The sequence below is a fragment of the Heloderma suspectum genome, chromosome 15, assembly GCF_057233095.1.
Source record: "Heloderma suspectum isolate Gila_16-S chromosome 15, 16-S_ref, whole genome shotgun sequence".
NCBI lineage: Eukaryota > Metazoa > Chordata > Lepidosauria > Squamata > Helodermatidae > Heloderma > Heloderma suspectum.
Genome location: NC_139472.1, coordinates 14,320,167 through 14,347,365, shown reverse-complemented (window position 1 = coordinate 14,347,365; position 27,199 = coordinate 14,320,167). Strand labels below are relative to the sequence as shown.

General features: G+C 45.0%; 2 protein-coding genes across 2 annotated transcripts in view; both read left to right on the top strand.

Annotated features, from left to right (window-relative positions):
• CCDC27 (coiled-coil domain containing 27) overlaps positions 1-621 on the top strand; it is a 29,812-nt gene extending 29,191 nt beyond the window's left edge. The window contains exon 14 of the transcript XR_014786018.1: positions 543-621. The gene's annotated coding sequence lies outside the window, so the exon portion shown is untranslated. The remainder of the gene's footprint in view (positions 1-542) is intronic.
• A 12-nt stretch (positions 622-633) lies between these two features.
• The window catches only part of LOC146335370 (uncharacterized), a 37,933-nt gene continuing 11,367 nt past the window's right edge, over positions 634-27,199 (top strand). Inside the window, exons 1-11 of the mRNA XM_084821934.1 lie at positions 634-770; positions 4,313-4,450; positions 13,232-13,418; positions 14,721-14,968; positions 16,245-16,419; positions 18,648-18,748; positions 21,654-21,740; positions 22,894-23,022; positions 23,593-23,715; positions 24,588-24,752; positions 26,440-26,607. Of these exons, the coding sequence (XP_084678060.1) occupies positions 701-770; positions 4,313-4,450; positions 13,232-13,418; positions 14,721-14,968; positions 16,245-16,419; positions 18,648-18,748; positions 21,654-21,740; positions 22,894-23,022; positions 23,593-23,715; positions 24,588-24,752; positions 26,440-26,607 (1,591 nt within the window). The 5' untranslated portion in view covers positions 634-700. The remainder of the gene's footprint in view (positions 771-4,312; positions 4,451-13,231; positions 13,419-14,720; positions 14,969-16,244; positions 16,420-18,647; positions 18,749-21,653; positions 21,741-22,893; positions 23,023-23,592; positions 23,716-24,587; positions 24,753-26,439; positions 26,608-27,199) is intronic.

Sequence of the window (27,199 nt, the reverse complement as noted above, 5' to 3'; positions counted from 1 at the left end):
GACATGTATATGCAGGTCAGCCCACCACAGGGCTCATGGGATACATTAGGCAATTGACTCCACCCCCTATACTGCCATTTTGCACTTGACTTCACCCCTGCCCCAAGCCACTATTTTGCAACAGGCTCCTGCTGGACTACAGGGTTCTGTTAAAAACAAACGAAACAGTAGATCCTGCAAGCCTGAAGTCTCCCTATACTTGTTTCTGGGTACAAATTCCACTCACAGAAGTAGGGTCTGTGGGGCTTTACCATCACCTCACATGAGCAGAGTGTGCCCAGTGTTCTCTGTGGGCGGCACATTCCAGAGGCAAATGCAGTGAGCAGGCGGTTTTTCAGAGATGCCCATCCACCATCGCTGATCTTCTTGAGAAACCCTCAACACCTTGTTGAGAAACCCCAGGATTCCCAATAGGGCCATGTGGAAACTGCCACTCAGTGGTATAGAACCATGGAACCCTAGCTTGTGATCCACAGCCCTCTGCATCTCAGAATCAGAACCTTTGGAACCATTTGAACTGAAACAGACCTTCTCCATCCCAGATGCTGGGTTTTGGCGCCTGCAGTCCCCAGATCCCAGTGATAACGATACAAAGATGGGCCCTGCCAGCAGACCAAGGGACATGCTGCCAAGAATCTCCTAATCTTGATTTATACAGCAAGATGCGATTTGTACACAAAGAAAGGATATTTAAGTAATAATGCTGGTGAGTCGCCGGGCCTCTCTCCTCTTATGCCTCATCACCACGCAGATCCTAAGCAAGATCCATGGTAAGTTCCTAATGTGGAAAAGAATGAAACCTGACCCACCCTCCTGTGAGCAAGTTCAGCATGCTGACATTGATTGATTGACTGCATGCTCTTCATCCAGAAAGACATCCAGAGCAGCTTACAGATCAATAAAGGCAGTCCCCACCCTCGGGCTTACAATGGAAAAAAGACATGATACAAAAGGGAAAAGGGACAGAGATGGAAAAGAGAAAAAAATCATTTGGAAACTCTGTTAGTGTGTGAAGTAATAGCAGCTAGATTCTAGCATTTGTTATTCTCAATGGCCTCTCTTTTCCACTTTGGAAAACCCGAACTTTCTATGCCCCCTACATGTTCTATACCCTAGAGCAAGGGCTTCAAAGGTACGGAGCAACTGTGCTTGATTAAAAGTCAGCAAGAATTTTAATTGGTTCAGCCAGATTTGTGCATATTCACTCCAATCTCAAAGGAACAGCATTGGTTGCATAGTCACTTCAAGGTCCAACTCAGGGTGCTGGTACAGTCTGTAAAGGTCCACGCAGCTTGGGCTCCAAGGAGCGCCTCTTCCCATACCAGCCTGCCCATGTCTTAAGACTTTCTGCTGAGGCCTTGCTCCAGGCACCTTTCTTAACATAAGCTACAAAGAAGAGGGCTTTTTCAGGGATGGCTTCCTGGCTCTAGAATGTCTTCCATAAGGAGGCATGCCTGGCACCTACTTTACAAATTTTTAAAATCTGGTAAAGCCATTTTTACACATGCATTTTTAAAATGCATGTAACACAGAGGTGTTATTATTTTATTCTCTCTTTTATGATCATATTTTTGTTTTATTGAGATATGCATATGTTTTACAGACCGCCCTGGAATCTGATTTGATGCAAGTTGGTATAGCAATGTTTTAAATAAATATCCGTTGGGGAACTGAACAAAGTACTTCTTGAAAGATCCTTTTGAAAAGCAAATTGGCAGCATTCTTTTGCCTTTCCCCAAAGTACACAAGACAGCAATAGAACAGCCTTCCTAAGAAATGCACATGGGTTCCCGCATGTATTTTATGCAGTTTAAAACACGCACTCCCCTTGATAGCTTTTCTACATGAGGCTGTTCATCAGCAGTTAATCTGCTGTATCTACTGTGGGTTTCATCCAAGCACTACATGAGCAGCATTTCCTTTCCTGCTTTTCTGCTACATAACCTCTAGGTGGCACTGTAGTATAGTGGAATAGTGCAAATACAGAAGTGGAAATTGTATTCCACTTTCACAGTTAAATTCTTCACTTTCACAATTAAGTACCACATTTTCCCTGCTCTAAAAAAACCTCCAAGGTGCTGAGCCCTATCCCCCAAATGGATTCAGCACCTTGGATAGCACCATTAGAGTTTTGGCTGGTGGTAACTAAAATGCTGAATGGAATTAGAGCCCCTCCAGAACTGAAGTCACCAGCTGCTACTGCCCAATACCATTCCCTTTTTACCCCTGTGTGTCCCCTGCACTCCCTTCCTCCTGAATTCTGATTTAGCAAGAAGTTCTAAAAATTAATTCCAGAATTGGACTAGACCACATACAGTTTGCCAGAGTTTTTATTTCCTTCAGTTCCTTTGCATCTTTGTATACACACACACACCCCTTGCAGTATGCATGCCTGCATGGACAAGACCCTGCAATAAAGCGATGGCAGAGGCTGGGAACCTGTAACGTAGGGCAGGGAACCTCCAGCCTGCAGGCCTAATCTGGCCCGCAGACCTAATCTGGCCCATGGAGGTTTGGACAACTTCTGTGGGGCTCTCCTCCTCCCCAAACCCCACCCCCTGGCCTAGAAGCTACCAAGGCCTTGGGAAGAAGGTGTGACAAATTAATCCCCATCTTATTTCATTTAATTTATTATATTCCTATACCTCCCCATAGCTGAAGCTCTCTGGGCGGTTCACAAAAAGTAAAAACTATGAAAATACATTGTATAAAGCAAAAAATCAATTTATGTAAGGGCATGAAGACAGATAGCACACAACAATAACATATATCTTAAAACAATCAGCCAGAGACAATCCAGGACCTGATTTAAAAACTTGTTATATGCTGCCAAACGCCTGAGAGAAGAGGGCAGTTTTAACCTGGCACCGAAAAGATAACGATGTTGGCACCAGGCGGGCCTCATCGGGGAGATATTTCCAAAATTGAGGGGCCACCACTGAGAAGGTCCTCTCCCTTGTTGCTGCTCTCTGAGCCTCCTTTGGAGGAGGCACCTGGAGGAGGGCCTTGGATGCAAAGCATAGTGTACCAGTTGGTTCATGCTGGGAGAGGCATTCCATCTGGTATTGTGGTCCCAAGCCATGTAAGGCTTTATAAGTCAGAACCAGCACCTTGAATCAGGCTCAGAAACATGCAGGCAGCCAATGCAAGCGGGCCAGAATCGGTGTTCTATGTTATCTCCTACCTGTGATGGGAGGGCGAGCACTGCGAAGAGGAACCCCTTTGTTACCACAGATCAGAGATAACGGGGATTCCCCTGGGGCAGGTGCTGTGCGTAACTGGCTCCCCCAAGCCAGCGCTTGCGGGAGTCAGTCCTGCAAGGGACTGCCAAGTCCCTTCTCTTGCCACTCACCCCCCAGTAGGGATACGAGCACTACGGGAGGGAGATGCCCAACTCAGCGGGCGCTCGCAGGTGCAGAGTCCCTTTCTCCTTGCAGAGAGAGGTACGTAGGAAGGGAAAGTGGGTAGGGTGGGGTCAGATGATATCATGGGAGGGGGCCCATCTCCTTGACATCCAGCCTGCTGGATTGGTCCATGGGGGTAAACTGGCCCTTACCAAAAGAGGTTGCCCATCCCTGTTGTTACCCAAGGTCCGGAGGAGGACCTCAGGCCTTGTTTCATGCTGATCTCAGCCTAGTTTTTGGTCTGGCCATGCCCGCTGCTGGAAGGTGGACCCCACCAGGTTTTGACCAAGGTAATGCGGATCTTACAAAGGTTCCCTCCTCTATGTGGCTGTACGTATGTTGGCACCAAAATCAAAGGCCTGGATGCGTCTGATCTCGTCCGATCTCGGAAGCTAAGCAGGGTCAGCCCTTGTTAGTATTTGGGTGGGAGACCGCCTGGGAATCAGGCTTCCTGCACTGAGCAGGGGGTTGGACTCGATGGTCTTGTAGGCCGCTTCCCATCCAATGAGTCTATGATTCTAAGATTCCTTTTGAGTAATGTTCAAGTTGGTTCCACTGTGGAGACCAAACCAGATACTCCTAAGCCCAGGGAGCAATTCCGCTGAGAATTTCAGAAGCATCCCTACTTTAAAATACTGTGGGCTTACTGTACTCAGAGTAGACTCATGACCAACACAAATCACATTGATCTCTACTCTTAAGTATGGATAAGCTTGGATCCTGCCCAGTATGTTCTACACTAGACGCTGGTGATTAACATTCATTCATGCCCCATCCTAGCGCCCACAGCATGTTCACAAAATTCCAAACCAGCCCCAAAAGGTTGGCGACCCAGCTCTGCCTCTCTGTGCTAAGGGAAGGTATTTATGGGGTGATAAATATATTTGTGTCATCTCTCCCCACCACAGATCCATATAAACTGGAGTGCATTATTAGGAAGATTCACTGTCATCCAAAGGCAATTTGTCAACAAGATAAGCTGACGTCTGATTTTTATTGCCAGTGTCTGCCAGGCTACAGGGGTGATGGAATACACTTTTGCCAAGGCAAGTTAGTACCTGTATGTGTCCTTTTTGTGTGGGGAGTGGCAGAATCTTTCCACGAGAGAGGAGAGAAAGGGATCAGGACATTAGTAGCTCGTAATCTTGGATTATGCTCTCCTTGGGGTAGGAGTATGTCTGAGAGCAATCTGAGTTTAAAGGTAAGGTTTAAGCCTAAATAATTATGCTGTATAAGTATTTGGTCTGGATCAGGAACGGGACAATGAAAGATATGGGCGGTGGGATTGCACAATGGGGGCCCAAAGATCTTGGCAGATGTGTGGAGAGATGCATTCCCAAGGTTTTCTGTACTTGGTTGGCAATCTCTGATAGTGTTTCCCATATCCTCAAATGCAGATCCCAGTGTAGGCTCTCCATATATCCAGTGATGTGCCCATCAGCTGTTGTCTCCAGTAAGCTTCTCACTCAAAGACATCCAACACTGAGACTTCCAGCTGAGATGGTGGCATAGCTGGATGCATTTGGCTTACTTCTGTGCCTCTGCCTTAACTATATCATGATAAGTGCTTTAATCTCTACAGTGGTTGAAAACAGTTGACTGGTTCCCCCCACACACACCCTTTTCACTTCTCTTGTTAATGTTGTCTGGTTGGCTTTAAACTTGCTTTTAAATTGGCTTGATGGCAGACAAGAGAGATACGAAAAAGAAAACTGCCAGCTTCATCCCTGCCAAATACAGGAGCAGCGGGTTTCTCAGATGAATAAGAGCATATTTATCTATTTTATTTTATTTATTAGATTTATTAGCCACCCATCGGGCTGACTACCCAGCCACTCTAGGTGGTGTACAATACAAATAACAACATGAAATATAACACATTTACGTAATCATATGAATGTAAGGACTGGGTTCATACAGAACGCTAACCCACCCTCAGTGGTTGAGAGTGGTTGTTGTTGAACCATGGGTTAGAATCATAGAATCATAGGGTGGGAAGGGGCCTACAAGCCCATCGAATCCAGCTCAGTGCAGGAAGCCGGATTCCCAGGCAGTCTCCCATCCAAGGACTAACCAGGGCTGACCCTGCTTAGCTTCTGAGATCAGATGAGATCAGGCGCATCCAGCCCTTTGCTCGGTTGTACTGTGGCTTATCTTGTTGTCTGAATGCAGTACATTTTCCGCAGGGTGGCTTGTTAACTGTGCAGTGTGGCTTATTTTTCTCAAACAAGCTACCTCGAGAACCCATGGTTTGTTGTTGGGTTGTTCAGGGTGGTTGACAAGCCACACTGCATGGTTAACAAGCCACCATGCAGAAAACGTGTTGCATTCAGACAACATGATATGGCTGCCTCTACGAGCTCACAAATGTGAGTTTGGAAGGAGGGAAAGGGATTGGGCTGGTGGCCTGGATGGGAGGAAACGGCTTATGTTGTATCCCCAGCCCTCCCTAGCCTCTGTCTTCCCCCTCCCCAAAGCCTCCGCTAGACGGACGAAAAACATCCGTCTAACTAAAATGCAGAGCGGGCAACATGCCTCCCACTCTGCATTGGATATATGAATACCCAGGGCAGGATTGCTCCCTTACTGGATTTGCTAGCCGATACTGAGCTTGATATTGAGGGTGCATGTCACATCTCAACCCCTCTGTCTCGTTTGTCTGAAAAGCCACAGCTTTTTGTTGTCAGATTTTCAAGAGTGACTGTGAAAGAATTTATCTTAAGAACAGCAAGAATAAAGGGGAACTTGCGGGGGGCAAACAAAATTAGCATGTGATGATTCCCCCAGATTATATGAAGGAAGTAACGGACAGACAGTGTGCATTCTCAAAAACTCAAGATGTACTCAACAGAAGAATCTGCAGTATTTTATTCACTTTCCAGCCGCCTTTTGTTTCCACCATGGATCCAGTCTCACATCTTTTCAAACACCTAGAGCAGTTGAGGCTTATCTTCTCGGCATGAACCCAGCTGTTAGGCTAGCAGAGGAAGGCTAATGTTTTGCAAGTCTCAGGCCTTTTCTTCATGTTAACATGGAATTCTCCCCCCACCCCTTCATTACTAGTCGGAACTGAGACTCCTATCTTAGGGCTCTTTTTGGACCTTTTTTCTTTCTTCCCCCTTCTGTTCCCCATTTATTAGGAGATTTTTCATGGATCCGGGCTCAATCCTATCAGGATAGGCAGCTGCCTCTGAACTCGGAGGCGATCGCCTAGCCAATGCAGAGCAGGAGAAGCACGGAGGGGATCGTCCCCTCTGTGCTTCATCCGCCCTGCATTTACAGCTAGACAGCCGATTTCGGCTGTGGAGCTGTGGGACCTTGGAGCGCAGGAAGTGGCAGCCGGACAACACGTAGGATATGTCATACTGACATTCCCGACTTCCCTGCCCCGACGCACCACCACGAATGCCCCATTTTGCCACTCTGCACTCCTTTTCCGAGTGCAGAGTGCGGGGCCATTCCATGCTGCCTACGAGGCAGTACAGGAGGGGGTGGATGTCGGTTCTCAGGGAACCGACTTATCCTATGGCCATCTAGCCACTGACTAGCGGCCATAGGATTGTACCCTAAATTGCATTATTTCTAAATGTTATTCAATATTGAAAAGGTGAAAGGTGTCCCCAACCAGTCGTGTCCGACTCTAGGGTGCGGTGCTCATCCCCGTTTCTAAGCTGAAGAGCCAGCGCTGTCCGAAGACGCTTCCGTGGTCATGTGGCCGGCATGACTGAACACCGAGGTGCACAGAATGCTGTTACCTTTCCCGCTGAAGCAGCACCTATTTATCTACTTGCAATTTCTTGCTTTCGAACTGCTAGGTTGGCAGAAGCTGGGACTGAAGATGGGAGCTCACTCCGTCACGCAGCACTCGGGGTTATGCTGCCATCTGGTCTGGATGCACTGGTGTGTGTGTGTGTGTGTTTCCTTTTTTCTGTCCTCCCTTTTAGGGTTTTTAAAATTTGTTTTATTTTTATTTTTTGTCTGTTTTTGCTTCGCAGTTTGTTTGTTTTTTGTTCCTTTCTTAATGCAAGGTTGCAATGGCAAACCACCCCGATATAGTCTGCCATGAAAACGCCAGTGAAAGCGGCGTCCCTCTAGGAGTCAGCAGTGACTCGGTGCTTGCACAGGAGGAACCTTTCCCTTTTTTCCTCACATGCTTGGTGTGTTATAAGCATCATAAATACTATCTTGGAAACTGGGCATGCAAGCAATGGGCGATACAGTGCTTAGAAAGCTTGTCTTGTGATTAAATATCTTAGAAATATAAGAAGGAGCAATGAGTTATATTCAAATGTATGTAGTTCATGGATTTCACATATGTGAAATCTTTGTCAGGCTTTATAGATGATGTAAATAGGGTGGGATGGTGGGTATCTCAGATATATATTTTTTGTTGGCTGTCTCTAATTTGTGAATTATCATATCTTTGAATATTATTACCTGGACGATTAGGGGGTTAGCTACTCTAATAAGAGAAAACAAGTGCTTTCCAAAAGACGTTGAAAACAGATGTTGCTTTCTTACAAGAAACTCACCTTTTGGTGGAAGGTAAGGACAGACTTTGCAAAGATTGGGTAGGGGGAGTTTATGTTAGTGGTAACACTAAGAAAGCTGAAAGTGCAGTATACTAAAACATAACAAATGCTTATGAGAGAGCCAGTGTAGTGTAGTGGTGAGAGTAACGGACTGGGAGCCGGGAGATCCGGGTTCTAGTCCCCGCTCGGCCATGGAAGCTCACTGGGTGACTTTGGGCCAGTCACAGACTCTCAGCCCAACCCACCTCGCAGGGTGGTTGTTGTGAGGATACAACAGTGAGGAGGAGGAGGATAATGTAAGCCGCCTTGAGTTCCTTGTGAGAGGGAGAAAGGCGGGGTATAAATGCAATAAATAAATAAATAAATAAATAAATAAATAAATAACAATGCACCAATATGTGTTGTAAGCAATATCCTCCCTATTTTGATCAAATTTACAAACATTGTAATTGCCATGGTGAATGTATATGGCCCTAATTTGGATTGATTGCTTTAGTCACCTGCCTCCTATTACTTATGACTATCTGTTAATTCTTCAGGACTATAATGAGGTTCTTGATCCAGTTTTGGAGTAATCCCAGTACACAAATTTCAGTCTGTAATTTGTTCAGTGCTGAATGCTTATATGACTGAGCTAGGTTTGATAGAGGCAAGGAACATGCCTCCGTATAATCTATGCCTCTATATAATCCTATAGAACAGGATTATACGTCTTTGTCATGAAAATTCTTTTAGTTCAGATTATTTTTTGGTCTCTTCTCTTCTAATCCAATGTGCGACAGCATGTGATACTGTTACAGTTGCTATCTCAAACGACGTGCCGGTTCATTGAGGAATTAAATTGCCTAATTTTGTTGAGCCTTTTGGCACTTGGCACATGAATATTTCCCTTCCTAATGATGATAATTTTAAAACATAGGTGGCTTCCAGATTTAAGGAATATTCTGAGGTTAATGAAGATCCTGCGCTGTTGAATGAGAGGCATCTAAGGCATATATGAGGGGAAGGATTATTGCATACACTTCTCACAACAAGAAGATTAGGGTGACGCAAGAAGAGAATTTGGATAAAACAGTGAAGTCAATTTGCAGCCTGTCCTTATCAAGTCAATTTGCAGCCTGTCCATCCACAGGCCTCTATCAAAGACTACAACATGCTAAATATGAATTGAATAAACTACATTAATCTGAAGCAGAATTCTCTAGGAGTTGTTTGTGTCAGAAGTATTGGTAAAGGGGAGAAAAGCTTGGCAAGGTTCTGGCATTTCAGTTGAAACAACAAAACCCTCAGAATTATATTCTGTTTATTAAAGATAACCATAACAATGCATACACAACCCCAAAGCATATACATTTCAAGTTTCAGAAATTTTATTCTGAACTATATAAGATGGATAGAGATCCTATGAATCAGGAATTTGACATTTTCTTTACAGATTTGGTCCTTTGACAATTGGATTTGCAGCCCAAAGAACTATTTGCAGAGCCTTTGCATGTCTAGGTGTGCTATTGAGCATATCAGGAACGGGAAAGCTTTGGGGCCAGATGATTTTCCTATAGAAGAATGGTATAAGGCTCACTTATATTGTTTTACTCCTAAGCTTTTTTGTCTTTATCGTAAGGCTTTTGAATCAGGAACTTTACCAGCATCATTATGTGATGCTTGTAGTTCTGGTATTTCAAAATCTGGTAAAAATCACATTACCTGTGCAAATTCTAGGCCAATTTCATTAATCAATGTGGATGCTAAAATATTAACAGCCATTCTGGCTAATAGACTTCAGCGTGTGATACATACCATAGTGTTTCGTGATCAAGTGGGATTTACTCAGCAAAGGCGGAGTATGGATAATTTAAGGCTTGTAGTAAATTTAATCACCTTCATAAAAGAATGGATTCAGCAGTGGTTATTTCACTTGATGCTAAGAAAGCATTTGACAAATTTCATTGGCCTTTTATGTTTGTGACTTTGGAAAAAATTGGCTTCCTGCAGGAAGTTTAAAGATGCATTAAAATTTTAAATCTCTCTCCTGTGTCACGAGTGATGACAAATGGAACTCTTTCAAGGTTTTTTTTTTTTTTTTTGTCTAGAGAGGGGGACAAGGAATGGCTGTCCTCTTTCTCCCTTGATATTTGATTTGTGTTGGAACCTTTGGCCTGTGCAGTTAGGCAGAGCAGAGGAATTTATGGCTTTATGTATGAGCAGATTGAATATAAAATGGCTTTATATGCAGATGAGTTGTTATTTATCAGTAGGTTAGAGTCTTCTATGCCAAAATTAACAAGATTAAGGTATACCTTTGGTATACCTTCGGGTTATATTATCAATTGGTCAAAATCTAAATTAATGCCAGGAGGTAGTATTAACTTAACCAGTGTCATTACTAGATGGTAATTCTGCTGGTCTCCAGAAGTTATAATGTATCTTGGAATACAGGTGCCTAGAGAAATTTCTCAAACCATTAAACAGAATTTAAGGGTATTGCTGGCAGAAGTGTCTATTGATCTGGAAAGATGGGCATCACCTAGGGCGCAATCCTATGGCCGCTAGTCAGTGGCTAGACAGCCATAGGATAGGGAACTGACCTTCACCCCTCCCGCACTGCCTCACAGGCAGTTTGAAACAGCCCTGCGCTCCATGCTCTGAAGCGGAGTGCAGAGTCGTGAAAATGGGGCATTCCTGGGGGCGTGCCAGGATGGGGAATTCAGAAATGCCAGTATGATGCATCCTATGTGTCGTCTGGCCGCCACTTCCCCTGCTCCGACTTCCCGTGGCTAGACAGCCAAAATCGGCTGTCTAGCTGCAAATGTAGGATGGCTGCAGTGCGGCGGGGACGATCCCCTCCTTGCTTCTCCTGCCCTGCATTGGATAGGTGGTCACCTATCCTGATAGGGTTGCTCCCTTAATTTCAGTACTTGGGGTAAGGTTAATATACTTAAGATGAATGTCTTACCACAGGTCATTTATGAGTTGTGTAATATTCCTTGATATATTTCCCAGATGTATTTTCAAAAACTCTGTGCATCATTTTCAAGTTACTCCTCCCCAGTTTTTGCTTAAGAGGATGCAGTTGCCAGGATGTAATTTTCCAGATTAGTTTAAACCATAAGGCTTATCTGTTTTCTTGTTTGGAAGATACCTTTTTTTCATTTGACACTCCTTCATGGGTGGTTTTGGGCTCAAACTGTTTGACACCTCTTTTCGGCTGGATGGTGCTAGGATCTAGGCACGTTAAAAAAGTAGGGAACGGCTCCATCTGCAATTTCAGCGGCTAAAGAGACATGGAATATAATGTCTCGTCAGCTGCATGCTAAATTAACTTTATGGGGGAATGCTGACCTGAGCATAGAGAAGTAGCCATTTTGGGGGAGGAACTGGGTTGATCATGGAATTTATACTTTAGATCAGTTAATAGGATCGGACGATGAATTTTTTACCATTTCAATACTGCGGCATAGATATCATGTATCATCGAGTGCTGGTTGGCAATATATTCCATTACAGCACCTTCTGGTGTCTGTATATGAGGCCCTCAGCGATGACTGCTTCAGCATCTCCTATACTATTGCAGGAATGAATTCGATCTTTACATAAAGCTAAGACTACAATAGCTGTTTATAAATGTCTTTTGCAATGTAATACAGTGGAAGCTCAGTGTTAGAAAGGAATGGAATGGGGAATTGAAATGCTCTATGCAGCCTAATCAGTGGAAAGTTTCCTTAGCTTCCATATGTGCTAATTCTGTAGATTTAAAATTGGGGCTGATTTGACAAAAACATGATGTTTCGCACCACAGAGGCTAGTTAAGAAGAAGCTGGCTAACTCAGTAGATGTGGGCAATGTAATGCGGACAATGTGTCACTAACACATTGCCCTGTGGTGGCTTCTTTCTGGTTGGAAGTTACTGCCCACATAAATGCTGTTCTTGAAAAATCTGTGATAATTGTGGATGTTCATGCACTTTTAAATTATATTCCTCTCATGTGGTAACTAATAAATGGACAGCGAAAGTGGACTTTTGAGAGCTCTAACAATTGCAAAGAAACTTATACTCCAAGTCTGGAAGGATGAACACCCACCACCTATTATTCAATGGACTGAAAATATTACTGCTCTGGCTGCATATGAACATGTGTCTTTCAGTCATTGGTTTCATCTGGATCCTTATTTAGATGCGTTGGCTGCTTATATTAATGACTATATTTGATACAGAAGTGTTGAAAATCCCCCCTTTGTAAGCAGTGGTGTTGTGAATAGTTATTGTGAATGTGTATATTTTGTTTGTTTGTTATGTTCCTGCTGTTGGTGGTGTTATTTGTTTTCTTTTGCTATAATTGCATTTTTTTTTAAACCAAGGTGTCCAACACTGTTAAGTCCTCTGTCTGTCAGCATACAGGCCTTCTATTGTTGTGGTACCAGTCTTTTGGCCACCACCAGGGCTTGCAGGAGCCAATGGCAGTGCCCCTCTACTCCTCAGTTTCCATCCCACCAGAACATAGATCAGGAGGACATACATGTGAATCTTACAGACATTTCCATGACCAAATTCATCCAGACTCATGCGTCTGTTCTAAGCCTGGCAAGACAAATTAGACGTTCTGTAAAGAGACAGACATTAAAAAAAACACTACAGTGGCTAGAATGTACATTCAGATTTATATCCCACATTAAAAACATTCAAACTTGTGCACACACATAGTCCAAGAGACCCCTAAATGTGCTTTTAGTATGTATGTATGTATGTATGTATGTATTTATTTATTTTATATCCTGCCTCTTTTCCTCCTTGAGGAACCCAAGGCAGTGTACATTATCCTCCTCCTCTCCATTTTATCCTCACAACAACAACCCTGTGAGGTAGGTTGGGCTGAGAGTCTGTGACTGGCCCAAAGTCACCCAGTGAGCTTCCATGGCTGAGTGGGGACTAGAACCCGGATCTCCCGACTCCCAGTCCAGCACTCTCGCCACTACACCACACTGCCTCTCCCCACAGTGTTGCACGTGTATGTGTAAACCCCTTGGATCTGGGGAGGACCAGGGTTCAAATCCCAGCTCAACCTTGGTCTCATTGCATGGTCTTGGCTGAGCCGCTTCCTCTCAGCTTCCATTTCCCCCATCTGTCAAATGGGAATATTATAAGCATTTCCTTCACGAGGCTGTTTTGTAGGAGAATGAGATGAGAGAGAGAGAGATCGGAGGATATTTTGCATGCTGAAAAATGCTATCTAAATGATTAACGGTACGTTTTTCAGAAAGAAAGGAAGAACCGGAACTGACCTCACTCTTTGCTTTTAGACCCTGGATTCCATATCACCATTTCCAATGCATCTGTTTGCAGTGGCTTTGGACAGCAGGTTTGTCTTCTCAAGGTAACAGACCAGAAAGTCACCTTCAGCGTCTCCGTCTCCACCTTCAGCGACTACCATTCGCACATAGTGAGATGGTACAAATTCTACTCTGGCCAAAGTCCACATTTCAACAGGTATATTTGTAACCACGTTATATTCTGTAGGGAGGTCTTCCTTTGATGAATGGCCCTCAAGTCCTAATGTGAGGTGGTATTCATCTCTAAGTGCACTGCACAGTAAGTAGTCCTCTCTAGAACTAGGGCACCCAGAAGTCAGGTTTTTTGAGAATAAAAGGGGAGCGGCGGGGGGGATGTGCGCCACCCTGGAGGAAAGGCAGATTAAACATGTCATGAATAAGCACACTGCTGTCACTACATATATTACTGCCATGCTCTCACAGTCTAACCCATGTAGATTCCAGTCCATTTCTGGGCTCAATTCAAACCTTTAATGCCTGGGGCCAGAAGTATTGCCTCTCCCCATATATGCCTACCTGGACCTGGAGATCATTTTCTGAGGCCCTTGTCTGGGTGATCCCCATATGAGGTGCGATGGGTGGTACTAGAGAGAAGATCTTTTGGTAGTACCCCCAGTTATGGAACACCCTCTTCAGAAATGCATGCCTCCGCACCTACGTTGTGGTGAAGGCCTTTTTTAAAATCTTTGCAGGTTTCTCACTCTTCAGATTTTTTAATGCTTTTTAAATTCTTTGCACGAATGTCATCTGTGGTTGGTTTAAGCTGTTGTTTGGTTATATTGTATTTTAGACTTCATGCTTGTGTTTTGCTTCTTTTTTATGGTTTTGAATTTTATTGTAAAGTAGCCAGAGAACCTTGCTTCTCGGTCAGAACATAAATAGTGCAAATAAAATCAACAAACAAAATTCCTGGTTGTGCATATTAAGCAAGATAATTCCAAATATTTTAACCCAGGGATGGGCAGAATGGAGATCAAGATATGCTGGTAGATCTCTGGGAGATTTGCAGTAGATAATGAAGGGTTCCAGTTGTCTAACAACTGAAAAGGCTTGTGGGGAAGCCAGGGCCAGCCCTTCCATGAGGCTGGTTGAGTCCCCTCCCTCAGGTGGCAGATCAGGAGGGACAGCAGATTACACACACACACACACACACACACACACACACACAACCTGCAAGAGGGCCTCCTGCCACCACTCAGAGGCACCCTGTTCCTCAATTCTTAGCATACAACCACACACCCGAGCTACTATTTTGCACCTGGTTCGGGTTGGTAGACCCCAGGGTTCTAGTAAAAAACCAAAAAATAAAGTAGACCTCGCAAGCCAAACATCTACCCACCCCCGAGCTCGTTTGAAGAAAGATGGGATTGATGGAATGGGTGAAATAAGATCATCAATAAATCTTATATGTGCACCATCAATTGCTGCCATCGCTTGTCACTAGATGGTTTCTTTGCAGCTACAGAAGAAGACTTGCACCTGTGGAGAACATGTCCCTGAGGATGGTTGTAGCCAATCACAGCCATGCACTGACGCTGCTTTCAATTAAGGAGGATGATTTTTACCCAAACCTTTTCTGGGCGGAAGTAAAACTGCATGCACCGCCCACCAAAACAGCCACAGTTGAGGCCTATGATCTGACAGGCTTTCAGATATTAAATCCTTCCAACCTGAGATACTTCTTTGTGCTGGATAGTATGCCTATTGGTAAGGCAACCTTTGATTCACTAGCCTATTTATTTATTGTGACTACATGCCAATAGCTAGACATGCTCATGGAAACTAAGTGTGCCCATGGCTAGCCTATATAGCAGAGATGGAGAACCTCTGGCCCACGGACCTCATCTGGCCTGCAGACATTCCCCATCCAGTCCTACAGAGGCTTGGCTCCCTCTGCACGTTCTACCCACTCCCCTACCCAAGCCCTGCCCCCAGGCCTGGGGTTTGGGGAGGAGGCAGGAAGAGGAATCCCTTTGCTATGTCTGATCTATGTTCAGAGGTAACCAGGGGATTCTTACTTAACACACTCAACTGGTGCTTGCAAGAGCGTTCCCATCTTTCCATGATCCTAACGCTCACCTCGAGGGTACTGTAAGTCGGATAGGCAACCTTGTGCCTTCCAGATGCTTTGGACTACAACTCCCATCCACTCCAGCTTGCATTGCCAGGGATGATGAGAGTTATAGTCTGACAATATCTGGTTGTCTACCCCTGCTCTAAGTTGTTAGGGGCCAAAGCAAGCCAGTCTCCCCTGACCCTCATTCTGTCTGGATTGGGCCCAGGCTCCCTGCGGAGACTGAAGAATCTGAATCAGAATCAGGGGTGGAGTCAAAAGGAGAGGAGCTGGGTCAGAAAATTCCCCAAGAGACTCCAAGAGTCAGAGAAGAGTCTTCCCAAAGGCACGATAATCATTTGGGCCAGGCACAGATACTGCTTCTCCTTTCTAGGCTTTTATCCTTTAAAAAAAAAAAAAATTATCCTCCCCAACTCCAAGCAGTCAGGAGTGTCATTTCTTGTTCATTTCTGCAAACTAAGTTTCTATTTCCTGAATTTAAAACTTTTTTTTTGTTCCTCTGACCTTTTATTGAACTTTATCTTCTCCTGGCCTCAGGAGCAAAATTTCCGGAACCTACATTCTAACTTTTGATTTCTAAACATATAACCTTTTGGCTGAAACACACACACACACACACACACACACACACGATTTAACCTCATAATATCCTAAAACCAATTAATTACAAAAGTGTGGGACAGTTATACGCATAAAGAGAAAGAACAATGCAAAAATCTATGTAACCCAAATTCTGCAAGCTGTAAAATTTTGAAAATGAAATAAGCATTTTAGCTATTTTAAAGCCATTTTTGTTGGATTTTATTATTTTTTAAATGATACTTGTAAGCTGCTCTGAATACGGTGGAATTGGTACAGGCAGAAAGAGATTTCTTCATTGCCTTTTTCTTTTGTTTTCCTTTCCTTTAGAGGTTGGAGCGTTTTTAGAAGGAGACACCATGGCTATCCAGTTGCCCCAGTACCTACATCTTTCTCCTTCCAGCTTTGTCCGGTGGACCAAGGAGCCCCGGCCAATGACGCTGCTGGACAGTCAGGCAGTGGTACTTGCCAATGGTGTAGAAGAGATTGAGATCAGAGGATTAATGTACGCTTGCCTATAAACAGAAAGGTGTTCACTAACTTCCCACTGCCTTAATCACGCTTGTAGAAAGGAGTGAGCAAATGCCATTTTTTTAAGCCGAAAAGGAAAAGGATAGAGCAGCTCTTGATCCAGTCCAACAAGATAACCAGCTTTCTTCTCTAGCCTTCCCCAACTTGTTGCCCTCCAGACGTGTTGGACTACAGTTGGTCATGCTGGCTGGGGATGATGGGAGTTGCAGTCCAACACCTCTGGGGGACAACAGATTGGGGAAAGCCATTCAACTCAGTGTGTGTGTAAACTAGGCCTGATGTGAAACAGCCCCTTTCCTGAAATTCACTTCCTATTTGCAGGTAGAAATGTTGGTGGCGGGGGGGATTTGTGTGACTGTTTTCAGGGAGGAATTCCTGAAAAATATTGGGATGACGATGCTTAGTGTTTGGTGGCAGCTCCCCCTCAACGTCAAGGAACCATCCTTTTTAAACTGCCCAGAGAGCTTTGGCTACAGGGCAGTAGAGAAATGATGATGATGATGATGATGATGATGATGATAATAATAATAATGGTTTTTAAAAACTTCTTTGCCACTGGAAGCCACCAGTTGTCTCCCCTCTACCTAGAATGCTCCTCAGAGTAACACTATATCATAATGTGGCTTTGTTCCAGGGCATTTGCAAGGAGGGCGTGGATATAAAGCGATGTCTGCCATGCTCCGTTGCTGCTACCTGCAGCAACAGTGGGAAGGGGGAAAAGAAGCTGTACAAAACAGACTTATTTTTTTAAAAACCAGGAGCCGCTGCCAAGTGGGGAACACCCCCTTCCCTGAAAACTTGGTCCCTGAAAATCCTCCTCCAATTTGGGGTGCCTTCCCCTTCACCATTTCAAGCTGAAAGGGTGCGATGTTTGTCTCAGCACTAGCGCACAAACTGATAGATATGGACATATATATATATATGTCACGGAGAGGAAGCCCACGATCTCTTCTCGATCATCCCGGAGCGCAGGACAGGGAATCATGGGCTCAAGTGACAGGAAGCCAGATTCCGGCTGAACAACAGGACAAACTTCCTGACTGTTAGAGCAATGCGACAATGGGACCAATTCCCTAAGGAGGTGGTGGGCTCTCCCACACTGGATGCCTTCAAGATGAGGCTGGACAGCCACCTGTCAGGGATGCTCTGACTTGGATTCTTGCATTGAGCAGAGGGTTGGACTCGATGGTCTTAGAGGCCCCTTTCCTGCCCTACTAGTCTACAATTCTATGATTCTATGCTGAGTGGGGACCAGAGCCAGGTAACATAGTCCAAGACAGACGGACAGTTAAGTTCCAAAATCATCACATGAAGTTTGGAAGGGCCAGAAACAAGTAGCGCAAACTGGGCGGGGGCGGCGGGGGGGGAGCTATCATTTCCAAAGGCAGCAGGCAGGCACTTTTCCAGGCAGGGGCCTGTCTAGTGAGATGCATTGCAGGCATCATGGGAACTTAAAATGGTGGCTAAACCCAGAAACTCAGTGCTGCTTGAAGCACAGCTGCCCACCAAGGTCTACCAATGGGGAAGGGTGCCCTCCAGAAGGTGCTTTGCCTACAGTAGGGTTGGACAGATGGTCTGTTTCTGGTCTGTGCCAGTTTGGCATGAGTTTGTTCTATCCCATTTCTGCCTCAATCTGTGATTTAAAAAAAACAAACGGCACAAAAAATTCACTTTCATTCATATTAATATAGTATTCTAGAACATATCCTCTCCCCCGCCCCCGCCACCCAATATGCATCTTTGTACACATTTTATCCTAAACCACATATTTTATATGCTTTTTGGTACATTTTCTGTATTGCAAAATTTGGAGAAATGTGAACTCCAACGGATAATTGCTTTCTGATCCGCATATTAGTCTGGGAAGCGCCAATCAAGCCAGCTTGCTTAAAAATGTGGGACTGAGCAAGATCCTTGAGTATTTCTAGCCTACAGCTACCTTGGACTGGCAGCCAGCACTGGGTGGGGGAAGGATCAACCCCCCTGGTCCTGTGTCTCCCTTCCTGCCAGACCTGCTATTTCTAAAATGAAGACAAGCCTAAGATAGATGTGGCAAATGTATTGTCTAATCCGGGTCTTATTCCCTGTAAGCCATGAGGTTGGGTATTTGTAAGAACAGCTCATTTTTTTTTATTTCTGCTCTCCATGTTTCAAAATTGTCTGGGGCATTTCTTGCCCTTTTCTTCCCTTCTCGTTTCTTAGAAAGACTGATTTTGGCTATATCCGAGCGCTTGTGTACAATTTTAGCCCTGATGTTCCCGGACGAGTGTTGGTTGCTCAGAGGCTGTTCTTAATAAAGAAGGGTACTGATTCTCTTTCTAATCCCTTTGTAGTTCATGATCATTATTATTACTCTCAATTCTTATTTCTTCAGTTTATACCCCAGCTTTTCTATACCCAAGTCCGCATGGGCAGTGGACCAGTTAAAATGGTCTACCCCAGGCTCCTGATGGATCTGAATGGTTCCCTAAATGTGTTTGGGAGTTTCCTGCCTTGTCTGTTGGCAATACTGTCAAAGCCTTGGCTGATCTGTGGGATATGGAAATGGTCTGGGTGGTTGACACCCGGGCACACGTACCCACCCACACACACACGCATGGTAGATCCAGGTCTAGTTTGGCAGAGAGCCTAAGGGCAATGAAGCAGGAAGGATGAAGGCTAGAGCACCACCGGAGGAAAACTTGAGATGAATCTGATTGAATGCAGACTAGAATCCAACTGGAGACCTGGAGCTTCTCTACACCATGTTTTTATCCCGCAGCTCTACGGGGGCTTCTGCTTCTGGATTCTTTGCAGGATCAAAATTGGCTTATTTACACATCCTTCCCCTTGCTTTTTTTCCAAGGATTTCCTTTACCTGCAAGTTCTATATGTTTCATTAAATGGCCACTAGATGGCACTGTGGTATAGCGTAATTGCACACTTTACATGCAGCAATAGCACACGTCCCAGATTTAATACCACATTTTCCCCATTAAGGGAAAAGCCACACTATTGGTCACAAATGACGAGAGAGACCCTGGAGGTCAATGGCTTTGTGTAAAGGACCCTCAAACTTCTGTGAGTGACTGATCATGAGCCCATGATAAAAGCTTCGTGTAGAGAATCCTCTACTTTGCAGTGGTGAAGGCAGCTAAGAAAGCCTGTAGCTGTTCCTCACTGAATAGTAAATAAATAAATTTATAGTGGCATATGGCAATGCAACTGAGCAACACCACAATAATTATTTAAAACAATTTAAAACACAGCACAATGCACATTATTTATCCATTCACTTAAACAGGAGTGGGCAGACTTCAGGCTTGCAGAACCTACCTTTTTTAAATAGAACTCCAAGATCCACAAAGTGGAAACTGGTGCAAATGAATTATTAGTCCAGAAATTGGTTTTGAGTACCAGAACTAAACACACTTCATAATCCACTCCTGGTTACCCCAAGCTCTGTTAATTCTGCAGTATAATTTAGAGTGGGCGGAGAGTAATTTTGTTGGTGCTATTGTTAGACAATTAGAAGTCAGAAATCATTGCCAATACTATTGCAAATTACCAAGAGATCTAAGAGTAGATTCAGATTTAACTTCTGCCCACCCCTCCCTTAAAATATAATACAGCATCAAAAACAATGGCTAAACAGTAAAACAGTGGAAAGGTGATGCTAATGGAAATGTTTTGGAATGATAAATATACAGATAATATAAGACTATTCTCTTTAATTTGAAGATCTCCTGCAATATCTTCTGGGTGACTTGTGATTTTATCAGATGAGGTTTCCCCCTCTTTCTTTTGTAATAGATTGGAATTGATTGATTGATTCCCTTTTAAAGGTACAATCATTTCTTTATTGTTTGATATATTTAGGGGGGATTTTTCCTGTTTGTGTGTTTCTATAAAATAAATACATTTTAAAACCCCCAACATAGAACAGCAGATCTGTAGTCACGAAAAGCCTGTCTGAATAGTTGAACCTTCCAGCATGTGCCTAAGGCCAGAATAGGGGATGTGCCTGATCTCTGAAGCTAAGCAGGGTCATCCCTGGTTAGTACTTGGATGGCAGACCGCCTGGGAATCAGGCTTCCTGTACTGAGCAGGGGGTTGGACTCGATGGCCTTGTAGGCTCCTTCCAACCCTATGATTCTATGATTCTAAGGCTTCCTGTATACACTTCCCTGGGAGTAAGTCCCCTTGAACTCAGTGGGGCTTACTTCTGAGTAGACATGCACCAGGATCATGCTGTAAATGTGGGGAAAAAGAGAGCCCAACAGATCTCCCGGGGCGTGGGGGGAGATGCATTCCAGAATTTCTGGGGCACTACCAAAAAGGCCCTGGCTTTGATATCAAATATCACATAGCAACAGCCTTGTCAAGTTCTGTGTACAAAGGATGTGGAAGATGTGGAGGGACACACTGTTAAGTCGCAGGATGTAGAAGAGGCTATTGTTGTTCAGTCGTTAAGTCATGTCCGACTCTTCATGACCCCACGGACCATAGCACGCCAGGCCTTCCTGTCCTCTGCTCTCTCCCAGAGTGTGCTCAAGTTCATATTCATTGCATCGGTGATGCTGTCTAGCCATCTCATCCTCTGCCGTCCCTTTCTCCTTTTGCCTTCAGTCTTTCCCAGCATCAGGGTCTTTTCCTGGGAGTTTTCTCTTCACATTAGGTGGCCAAAATATTTGAGCTTCAGCTTCAGTATCTGTCCTTCCAATGAGCAGTCAGGGTTGATTTCCTTTAGGATGGACTGATTTGACCTCAAAGTCAAGTTACTCTGTTGCAACAAAAACAACAATGAGTCTTGTTGCACCTTAAAGGCTACCAAATTTAGTGGACTCCAGTCCATGAAAGCTTAAGCCAGAATACATTTGTTAGTCTCTTAAGGTGCCACAAAGCTTGCTGAGCGATGCTGGGCTTGTCACTCTCTCCCAACCTAACCTACCTCATGGGTTTGTTGTGAGAATAAAACGGGGCGTACGTGCATGTGGGTGAATTATGTACCACCCCCATGAGCTCCTTAGAAGAAGAAGAACGTGATCTAAAGCTAGCACATAAATAATTAGCTGAGCAGGGATTTGAACTTGGATTCCCCACTTCCAAAGTCAACAAAAGGAGCCCAATTAAATGCTTCCGATTTGAATAAAGATGTGAATGGATGTTTTCACCGTGGCTGTGTTCGGGTTTGTTCAGTTTTACATGTTTGCATTACTTTCCCATCAGATATCAGCAAAATCTGCAACGGAAGTCGCGATGAAAAGAATTGCCATTGCAACCCAGGATTTGAGGGAAATGGTGTTCACTGTGTTGGTAAATCATTGTGAGCTTTACTTCTTGCAGCTTTTACTTGGTGACAATGCTCATAATGCTGCCCTACACCCTGTCCGTGGGCTTCTGTGCCAACCGTTTTGATCTGTGAACTTGTGATTAATGAGGAGACCTGCATTGCTCTGTAAGATGTCAAGGGTCTCGAACCTGGGACTTGTGGCAGCAGAACGTAGCTGCTCTGAGCCGCCCTTGAATGGCTTGTCTGCTCGTTTCCACATTGCTGCTGACCCCCCCCCCCCAACAGCCCAATTCTTAAAAACTATAAAATACAACTGATATTCTCTGCAGCGGCCCCACACCTCTGGAACAAGTTGTCGTCAGAGGTCCGCCCTGCTCCGTCACTGCAGGCTTTTAAGAAGGCCTTGGAAACATATTACATCTCTTGATAGAATGGTTGTTGTTGCTGTTACTGCCGTTGTTGCTGCTGCTGGTTTTATTGTTGGCTTTTATTGCTATTTTACTGTCTTTATGTTTTTATTGTTTTTAATATTTTAACTGTTTTTGCGTATTTTATTGCTGTAAACCACCTTGGGAGGGCCTCTGCCCTGAAAGGCGGCCAAGAAATAGTTTAAATAAATACAATAAAATAAATAAGTGGATGAAGATGGAGTGTGGGGTTCAAAAAGAAACCTGACGAATGTGGCTAGTGGGGCACAGACCAGCAATTCCCCTGCACAGGCCAACAACCTTGTGGGTGGATGGTTGGGGGGAGAAACATAGCTGAGTGGCAGAGCACCCACTTTGCATGCAGAAGGTCATGGGTTCTATCCCTGGTGACTCCAGCTGGAAGGATCAAGCAGCAAGTGATGGGAAAGACTTTTCTTTGCCTGAGACCTGGAAGGATGTTGCCTGTTGGAGTAGGCACTACTGAACAAATAATCTGACCTGGTGGAAGGCAGCTTTTTATGCCCAGTCGCTAAGGGGAGGGCCATGGCTCAGTGGCAAAGGCTCGCTTTGCACGCAGAAGGTCCCAGGTTCAATCCCAGGTATCTCCAAGGTAGGGCTGGAAAACCTGCCTGAATCTCCAAAGAGCTGCTCCCATGGAGGGGAGACAATGCTGAGCTAGATGGAGAAATGGTCAGACCCAGATAGAAGGCATGTAACCCCATTTTTATTTTTCCTGTTTTCTGTAAAGACATAAATGAGTGCGAGAGAGGGATGCCCATGAACTGTCTGCCCGAGGCGGAGTGCGTCAACACCGACGGATCGTATTTTTGTCGCTGTCCAAAGGGTTTAGAAGGAGATGGCCTGCTCAGCTGCATAGGTAGAGGAAAGCTCCCATCATCCACCGTGACAGGGGCGTTCATTTGCCATATGGGGCAGGCCATAGCTCAGAGTGAGAGCTCCTGCTTTGCACACTGAGGGGCCCAGGTTCAACCTCTGTCGTTTCCAGCAAAAAGGGTCTCAGGAACAGGGCTGGGACAGGCACTGGAGAGTTACTGCCAACCAGGCCGTTGCTTAGGCAAAGGGCCAAACAGAAAGTATTTATAATCAGGCCAGGAAAAATGCGCTGGCTGGGAGGGAGTGGAGCTATTCTGGGGCCAGGGACAACAATACTGCCTCTTCTTCCTCCGTTCTGCAGCCTTGAGAGGTTTCCCTACCAGGGAGCCCAGTGCAAACGCCAGGATGCTTCCACTTTGAATCCTGGCTGATCCCAGGATCATCTTCGACATTGCCAAAGTTCATAACAAACTGGCTCAGAACACCAATTTGTCCAGCTTGCTCCCCCAATGCCCTGTTTGTAGTTCTGTGCAAGGACAGCACTGTGATTACAATTATTACCGCGGAAGTGAAGCATCCATGTGTCTTCTCCCCTCCCCCCTCTTGTTTTTAGACATAGACGAATGCACAAGGGGCACAAACGGCTGCGACCGAGAGGCGACATGCTTGAACACTCTGGGCTCTTACTTCTGCGTGTGCCAAAATGGATTTATTGGTGATGGCATCCACTGTGAAGGTAAGGGCACAGGGTCTTTTTCTATGAAAAGTCCATCTCCTTCCGCATCCTGGGGAACCATCCTGCCCCTGGGGAACCCTCAAGCAAAGCATGAATGCAAGAGCCCTCTTCCCACGGGCTGCTCTCCAGCAAATGTGCCTCTTCCCAGGTCTATTGCCTCTCGTTAACACTCTACCGAGCTAATGTGGCCAGTAGCCGCTGACATCCCTCCAAACCCCCTTTCCAAGCCATCTCAGCCCATCATCTCTTCTTTGGGCAGTCTGTTCCGTAATCTAATTAAGTGTTTTGTGAGAAGGACGTACTTTTGCCTGTCTTGAACCTACCCCCGGTCAATTTTGTTGGGTGGCTCCCAAGTTTTATTAAAGGAAGGGAAAATGTCACTCCCTCCAACAGGTCAGGGAACCTTTTTTTTTCTCTTGAGGGCCATCTACCTTGGGAGTAACTTGTTGGGGACAACATGCCAGCACCGGGTAGACCCAGAGCCAAAAGCTAGTTGTGCGTGCAGGGTTTGCAACACGGCAGGACTGTACAGCTCTCTCCCTGTCCCTCCCTCTCTCCCTCCGTCACCCCATCTCTGTGGGCTGCATGAAACTAGGCTGAGGGCTGCATGCAACCCTCTGGCTGCATGCAACCCTCTGGCCGCAGGTTCAAATCCCTGTTATAAACCCTTCATGCCCCGCCTCCCATAATTGTCCTTTTTTCTGAACTAAAATGCTCTAGACTTCCCTTGCGGGGACGTGCTCCACCCGCTTTATCCCGTTAGCTGTCCTTTACTGCACTTCCCTGTCTTTAAAATATTCTTTTGGGGATGAGATCGCCCTGAATTGGAAAGGACTGTCTTTTCATCGGCTTCTCCTTCTCCCCCATTGCAGCAAAAAGCACGTGGTCCCCGTGGTCTCCGTGGTCCCTCTGTTCTGCCACCTGTGGCTTCCAGAACCAGATGCGAATCCGCCGGTGCACTCACCCAGAGAGTGGCATGCGGTGCATGGGTCTTTCGGCAGACCTGAAGCTTTGCCCCAATCTACAGCCCTGCCCGGGTAAGCCTGTCCTCACTTTTTAAGCTGGGAACATACTGTCTTCTATGGCAAAGAGCCTCACTCTGCTGCAGAAGTATATTGGTTTTACACTTTAACGTTTTCTCCCAAAGTGTGCTAGGGACTGCAGTTTGGATGTAGCTGTTACAGCTTCTCTCAAAGAATCCTGAGAGCTGTAGTTTGGTAAAGGGATGAAAATACTTTGTTGAGAATCTTATTTCTACACGCGTGCGTGCGCGCGCACACACACACACACACACACACACACATTAGAATTCCCAGGAACAGGGACAACTTCCAGGGGGGAAAAGGGAATCAGGGTATGACTGTTAAACCACTTTAAATACTGGAAATGGTAGTGTCAATATACCTAGACATATTCAGAGGTGTTGGGGCTGTTCACACAACGTACTAACCCACAACAACCCACACATTGCAGATTTCTCCGACATCTCTAGGTGATGGTCACCAACCTAGACAGCTTCATAAAAGGGTTAGACAGATTCATGGAGGAGCAGATGGCTACTCGCCAGGGTAACTACATGTTTCCTCCACATACCTCTGAATACTAGGTGCTGAATACCAGTTGAGTAGAAGGAGGGTGCTATTGTGCTCATGTCCTGTCTGTGGACTTTGCATGGGCATCTCTTTTTTCGCTGTGTGAAACAGGATGCTGGATAGATAGGCCCTTGTTCTGATCCCGCAAGACTCTTTTTATGTTCTTAAGATTCTCTCTCTCTCTCGCACATAGATAAAACTGTACATGAAACGCAAACTTTACTTGGTTGCATTTACAGTCTTATCAAGATTCTTTTTGTGTGGTGTTTTACCAGTGTCAGTGAGAATACTGTGCATCAGTAAAACACTGCACCAAAGGAATCTTGATGCAGTTATATATATGATCACATCAAGATTGCTCCCTCCACTCTGTGCACATGTGGAAAAGGACAGATGAACCAAACTGCAGATAATTTGGACTGCAGCTCCCATAAGCCCCAGCCAGTATGGCCAATGGTCAGGGATTCTGGGAGTTGTAGCCCAGAACATCTGGAGGGCACCTGAATTAAAGGAACAGTAAACTGAGAGAGAGCCTCTTTGGCAGTGGCCCCACAGCTGTGGAATTCTCTCCTGGGTGAGGTGCGTATGGCCCCTTCCTTTAGGCCTTCAGATGAGTATTTAATTCAGGACGATTGCTTTTTATTAAAAATATACTGTCGTCCTCTTGGCTTTCACTGGTATTTCAGTAGTTTTAAAGGGTTAGCTGGGTTTAGAAGGTATTAAGGTAGTCTGGTATTTTTACTGCTAGGGTTAGTTTTATGGTTGGTATATCCTAGTGTTCTATGATGATTTCTGTAATGTGTTTATGTCTGTTATTTTGTATTTTAATCTTAATCATGGAACACACCTTGCAAAGGCATTCATTCATTCATTTGCCCTAAAGGCAATCTATAAATATTTTTTAATTAAAATTATCCCAGTTAAACCAGAATTCAGAAGTAGAATTAAGTGTAGAGCAGATCACAAGGGCAATAAAGGAAAATAACTGGGGACATCTTCTCATCCCTACTTACAGATCACACACTTAGCTACTAACCTACATCAGTGTTGTCTATAGAAAAGCCAGTAGCCCAAATTGCCGCAGAGAATCAAATTAGCAGATGCTCCATTTCTCTTTCCTTCCTCTCCTTAGCCAATGGCCACTGGTCAGAATGGTCACCCTGGTCAGCATGTTCAGACACATGTTCCGGGGTCAAGAAAAGGATCCGAATGTGTGACAGCCCCGCCCCTTCCAGAGGGGGTCTACCTTGTGAAGGGGAGAAGGATGAACTCACCATGTGCGACAACAACCAGTGCCCAGGTAGAGAGGTTATTCTGCATAGGGATAGGCAAGCACCTATTCCACGCTGCCAGGAGTCTCCCACAACTACTGCTCTTCTCTTCTTGTTGTTGTAGGCCTTGATTTCATTGCCTCTGTTTGAATTCACTCCTTGAGCATTAATGCTGAATGCTCAGAAACCCTGGAGGCACAGTCCTCCCTGCTGATATTCCTTTCTCGAGGAGAACAAAAGAAGTTCACTTTGGTGAAAGGGGATGAGGTTGCAGCTGGCAGTGTGCTCCAGTGAAGATGGGAGGGACCGGTCGAGCATCTCTCCCAGTGGGGAATGATGTTTTGAGTCTTTTTCCACAAGGGATAATGAGGTTGGCCTCTGGGGTTTCCCGTAAAGGTGGGATATAAACTATGGTAAATAAATATCAAATATATTAAATAAATATTATGGCCGGTAGCACGGACTAGTTGCATTGCATCTTATGGCAGTGAATTCCATCCGTTAGCAACCTGTTGCATGAAGAAATACTTCCTTGTCTTGGTTCTATGACCAATTGCCTGGGTAGTCCATTTTCTTTGGACTGCCCTCTACATTCTCATCAGTTTTTCATCAGAATTATAT